Source organism: Nuphar pumila, unplaced genomic scaffold (assembly GCF_984573655.1).
Source record: "Nuphar pumila unplaced genomic scaffold, dmNupPumi1.hap1.1 HAP1_SCAFFOLD_486, whole genome shotgun sequence".
NCBI lineage: Eukaryota > Viridiplantae > Streptophyta > Magnoliopsida > Nymphaeales > Nymphaeaceae > Nuphar > Nuphar pumila.
The window spans coordinates 1-6,129 of record NW_028323370.1 but is presented as its reverse complement, the minus strand read 5'-3'; the positions used below and the strand labels follow the sequence as shown (position 1 = coordinate 6,129).

Genomic DNA, 6,129 nt, shown 5'->3' with positions numbered 1-6,129 from the left:
CGGATGATCAGATGGTGTACGGCTATCTCCAGATTGCTCTAGGAAATGGCCATTCCGAAATATCGAAATATCCACCCGCATCGCTTGCAGCGACAAAACTGCACAGCTGCATTCAATGCATGCTTACCTTCACATCTGAACAGATCGGGGGCATTCGAATCAATTGTCATGCGCGCCAGGTGAGCTCAACAAGACGGAGCCTGTTCGCACCGCCATTTCATTCACTTCAACAGGGGCAATCAACTGCTGCGCGCTCACGGCCCGATTGCCCAGTGATATTTTTCTGCTTGATATTTTCATGCATGAGCATCTTTTGAGGACCACCCACAAGGTACCTCAGGTGACCTAGGACATCCCGTTGCAATTTTTGCTTTTCTCCTGAAGCTCAAACTGCATCATCTTCAACATGGGAGTTCCAGCATTTTACAGATGGCTAAGCGTAAGGTGTGTCTTTGCTTTTCATGGCCCTAATCTCAGGCTGCCATGGCAAGTACAGGGAGCCACGCACGAGTGTCCGCGTGCATGGACATACTCGGGCTTACTGCTTTACTTTTTATGTATTCTCGAAATTGCAGTGGCTCATGCTCGCCCGGCGTTTTGTAGAATGCAAACAAGAAGCAAGCCAGTCGCACAACAGCTTGCAACGACAAAAGACACAATGGAAAGATTGATTTGTTCATAGCTTCTTATCTCATGGAACACATGCAGGTATCCGAAGATTGTGGCGGATTGTGTAGAGGAGGAAGCGGAGCAGGTGGGGGCGTTGGAGATTCCGGTGGACATCAGGCAGCCCAACCCTAATGACATCGAGTTCGACAGCCTGTACCTGGACATGAATGGCATCATTCATCCTTGCTTTCACCCAGAGGACCGTCCAGCACCCACTACAGAGGCCGAGGTTTGTCATTCACCAGTTACATGCGTGCATATGATTGCCTTGCTGTTGGTCCCATCAACAAGTCGTTACATACATCTAACATGATTCCACACCTGTACAACTTGCATCTGGTATCAAGCCATAGTTACGCAACTGCGTCTATGTGTCCCAGAACAATAATTGTGCTGATTCAGGAACGGGCAGAGCTTGGGGACCCACATCGAAACTGTGCCCAGGTTGAAGAAGCACCCTTCAAAACCTGCATTGCAAGCAAAGCTTCTCTGTGCACAAATGGCCATGATCACGCTAGCTCATCCCATTGAGTTAAGACCACGTTCAAAACCCTACCACAGGCATGTTTGGGATTGACTGGCACTGCATTTTCAAATGTTCACATACACTGGATGCGGTGACAATCATTGCTCATGACATGCTGATGATGTATCTGTTTACAACACTACCGCATCCACATGGACTTTGGCAGATCGAAGAACTCCTTGGAAATAAGTGCTACCATGACTACCATGACTACCCTGAGGCAAGCGTACCTGGACCAGCCTGGTTTACCATAGCTTGACCTGACATGTCTTCTACTTCGTCTTTCCTCCTGCCAAAAAGGAGGTCAGCCAGGGCTGACGGAAGCCATAGCCTGATCCGACATGCCCCCAGAGTCCACAGCCCCCTTTTACCGTCAGGCATCAGCTAGGTCAGCACTGGCTGATGTGCAGGTGTTCCTTAACATCTTTGACTACATTGACCGCCTGGTGGGCATCGCTCGCCCTCGTAAATTGATCTACATGGCCATTGATGGCGTGGCACCCCGGGCCAAGATGAATCAGCAGCGTTCTCGTCGCTTTCGAGCTGCCCAGGTAATGTTTCAAGGATAGTGTGCTTGCAGAAATGCAGTGTTTCCCCAGGCAGAGTGATTTTTGGGTTCAGACGCCTGCATGTTGGGGACAGAACTGGGGGTCGAAGCCCATCCTGCCAAAACACTGGCAAGGTGTTCAGGTTGTCACACACCATGCGGACACACCATAACGGCTTCAGGGATCCAGAGATCCTCAAGTTCGATCGTCCTTTCGAATTTGAGGCATCTGGAGGATCTCACAACTTCAGTACACACCATCACGCTTCCACATGGGGCTCATCCCATAGTCATGCACATATGCATTTGTGCAGAAAATGTGTTCTGGGACTTGTACCACTGATCAACAAAATTTTGCAGACACTTAAGTGCCTCTGACTTTTGCTCGTCTCAGTGCTTGAGCTGCCACTTCAACCCGTATTGCTGACTGTGTTGTAACAGGTCTGATAACAATGGCACCTCACAGCAGCAATTTGAATTCCTACTTGCAAGGAAAGGTTGTCACTGTGCTGCAGTGCACTAATGTTGATTGGTCACGTATACCTAAGACGGGATGTGCATATCCACTGCCTGTCATGACGAGTTCCTTACATACATTTCAGATGCTTCACATGTCATTGGACAGAAAACACCCGATCCATACCAGGTGGACCAGCTCTTAAGGTCTCTGCTGTATGATGTTAGTATTTGACGACGTGGCGAAGGGTCTCTTGCGATACAACCTAGGGCATCTGCCTGGCGTTGATGACTCCAAGGGATGCCGAGGCTCGAAACAGCTCACATGTGCAGGATCGAGAAGACCAAAAGAAGGAGGAGGAGAAGCTGAGAGCAGAGTTCCTGAAGCAAGGCATTAAGATCCCAAAACGTGAGGAGGGCGAGACATTTGACAGCAACACCATTACACCCGGAACGCCCTTCATGGACCGCCTCGCGATGGCCCTTCAGTGGTACGTTGCAAATGAGTCTCCTGTCTTGCGCCTAACCCAAGAACACTCAGAGCATGCCTGCCGTGAGTCGCCAGATTGGGGTTCGACCCCATTTTTGCTCCGATCAGGCATGCGTTTTCAGGCATCTGGACCCGCAAATCATACGTTCTGGCAAAGGGCTGATGCGTAAGGCTGTCAAAAAGCGTCTGGCAATGGCAGGAAGTGGTCAACAAGCAAACAAACACATACGAAACAAAGAAGCTCACTGACCGTCGGGACAGGCCAGCCTGTCATAAATGCGCGGGCCCGCTCGAACGAGCCAAAATTTGAAGAGAGCGCCGATACATCACAGCATTGCTCCTGCATAGGCGGATGCTGAGTTTCCAATAAATCATCAGCATCACATGTCGCCTTTTGCTGGTACCAGGTATACTTGTGTCCTTTCCTGATGCATTAAACCTACAGTTGAATGGTCACGGAATGGAACAACAACAACAATTGAATGTTAGCGCGTTTGAATAATTAGTGGCGATACAGTACATCATCAGATGTGCTTGCATGCCCTGACAGTGGGACTGGGACCATAGCTTTGTTTTCGCTGATCTAGATGCCCTGCCCGCCGAACAAATCACTCAATAATCGGCACGGTTCATGGCAGTAATCACGTGATACTTTCCGGAAACAAAAAGATAATAGCCTTGTCTGCGACGCAATTTGTGCAACTTGTGCGCAGGTACGTGCACAAGAGGCTGAACGAGAGCCCAGGCTGGAAGGACCTGGTCATCATTCTGTCAGACTCCAATACACCAGGGGAGGGAGAGCACAAGTTCATGCAGTTTGTCCGCGAGCAAAGGGGCCGACCTGGCTGGAATCCCAACACCTGGCATTGCGTGTACGGACTAGATGCCGATCTCATCATGCTCGCTCTGGCCTCGCATGAACCTCATTTCTACCTGCTCCGAGAGGTGCGACCGATGCGTTGTTACTCAGCCATCTAGACAACAATTAACCTGTGGACAATGTAGTGTCGCAGAAAGATCTGTCGTCGTCATCGTCGGGTGTGTTAATTTCTAGAGCTCCGATGTTCTGCCTCTCCATAGCAATGCATCTACGCAATTCTATTGTCAGGTGTTCTTGAGACATAGAGGTGTGCTTGATGTGCTGTCTTTCGTTTGTTGTATGCTGAGGCCCCAGTGCCTTGTATCAAAGCAATCATTAATGCTATGGCGGTGAAATCGTAACCATTGCGGATGCTGTGAATGGCATGCTGTGAATGGCAGAGCATGTGATAAGCACATGAGTCAAAGACAGCTCACTACAGCTCACTATAGGCTGCAATGAAAATTCTAGCGTAGATCACGTTTGTCCAATGTGCCTAAGCCCTGGACAGCCTCTGATGTTGATGCTACTTGCTGGCCCATATCTCAGCATTGCCATATAGCATTGCCATTCCACTCTCAAAAAGGTGTGCTCTCCCAGACGGCATGCATCACTTTGCGGCACTATCACATTGACATCATGAATTTTCGGGACAAAACTGCTAGTTTAAATTCTGGCAGAGCCCTGGACGCGCGAGCTGCCGCGCAGGTAGTGTTCACCCCTCAAGACAACAACAAAAAGCGCCAGACCGACTTTTTTGGAAACGCGCTGGCACCTGCTGGCAATGAAGCGGCAGAGGACAAGAAGGAGATAGCAAAGAAGCCGTTTCAGTTCCTCAAAATCAATGTGTTGAGGGACTACCTGGCCCTCGAGTTCTCCGACGTTGAGCTCCAATTTGCGTACGACCCGGAGCGTATCATCGATGACTTTGTCTTCCTCTGTTTCTTCGTCGGCAACGATTTTCTTCCGCATATGCCGACGCTCGACATCCGAGAGGGCGGCATTGAGCTCATGCTGCACGTCTACCGTCGAGAGCTTCCGAACCTGAATGGATACCTCAGCAATGGTGCGGCCCCTTTTTGCTTCTCGAGGCTCTTATCTATAGATGTCCTTGTGGACAGCCATTCCATCTTGTACACACACTGCTCTGAACATCTGCATACAGAAATCTCATGCAGTTGTGAAAAGTCTATTGACTCTTCGACTTAGCCAATGGCATGCTCTGGATTGCGATGCCAATCAGTCAGTGATTGACTTCTTGAGCTCAATCCCTGGATCGCATTGCTTCCCCATTGCACATTGTCGTTCCCGTTATGCGGAGATAGTTGCATCCCGTCAAACGAATGCTTTCATTCAAAGCATATGTGCGCATTGAATTTATGATGATCTATTTCTCTCTATACAACACTACCGCATCCATATGGACATTAGCAACTCCAAGAATTCCTGTTGTGATCCTTCAAACCCTGTGGGCGTGTAGGCGCCCACCTCTACCTCGACCGCATCGGACATTTCATCGCATGTGTGGGACAGTTCGAAGACGAAATCTTCCAATCTCGTGCCCGGAAAATGAATGCGGACAAGCGACGCTTCCTCGAACGCAAAGCTGCCGCGTCGGGCGACCGTCACACGCGCGGGGAAACCCAGCCTCCCCCTCACGCCCGCCCAAACTTCAACAACCCCCGCACGGCCCTCGCCGAACCCATCAAACTGGGTGAGAAGAACTTCGAGCCGACCCCCGCCACCCGTCCAACGCCCGCGATCCTATCTCTCGGCGCCGACGGCAGCAACAAAGGTGCAGCCGCGATGCTTCGTCAGCGCCTGAAGCGCAAAGCGGACGCCGAACCCACTCCTTCAGTTGACGAAGCCACGAAAGCGGACGACGATGATTCAGCGGAGCACGAGGGGATCGGGGTGCGGGCCCCCCCCTGCCGCTGACGAGGATGGCGAAGCCGCAAAGAAGGCAAAGCTTGACAATGATGCAAAGGCGGCAGAGCTGTGGGCCGAGCTCGCGGGTGTAGATACTCCGGAAGTGGAACTGGAAGGAGATGGTACGCATCCTGCTTCGAGATGCATCTGGTCCTTGCTGCTGCATGTTTGAGGTGTCATGGTATGCAGACACTGATATCTCGTCGAGCTTTAGCGACCTCGAGGGCAGCTGAATCAGCGCTGGAGAGCGCTCACCTATGCTGTGCACATGATATGGCCTGCACTGTTATGTTCATTCCTCCAACTGTCCCTTCTCCCATTCACAACATGTTTTGATTAATCCCAACGCCGTTCCCCAGACGTTTCTATTCCTTTGCCATCAAGATCATTCTTGTTTTCTTCTCCGTCAAGACCCTGCCTATCTTCTTTCCTTGGCCATCAAGATCTTCCATCATCATGCAACCACCTTGTGAGACCAGGTGATATGCGCTTTACATAGCGTTGTCGGCACCATGTGCAGCGTAGTGTTGTCATAAGATACCAATGATGTCATCATGCAGGGGCCGATGCAGCAAATGAGCAAGCAGGCGACGAATTCAAGGGCAAGCTGAAGGAGCTAATGAAGGAGAAGACAGACATGTTTGAGGACATGA

At 50.6% G+C, this 6,129-nt stretch overlaps 1 protein-coding gene across 1 annotated transcript; it reads left to right on the top strand.

Annotated features, from left to right (window-relative positions):
- Positions 1 to 406: 406 nt before the first annotated feature.
- LOC149810183 (5'-3' exoribonuclease 3-like) lies at positions 407 to 5,461 on the top strand (the record flags this gene model as incomplete). Its single annotated transcript, XM_089994403.1, has 7 exons — positions 407 to 444; positions 709 to 898; positions 1,606 to 1,746; positions 2,532 to 2,689; positions 3,402 to 3,633; positions 4,256 to 4,613; positions 5,028 to 5,461. Coding segments are annotated over exons 1-7 (1,551 nt in total), but the record flags the coding sequence as incomplete, so codon positions are not given.
- Positions 5,462 to 6,129: the final 668 nt, after the last annotated feature.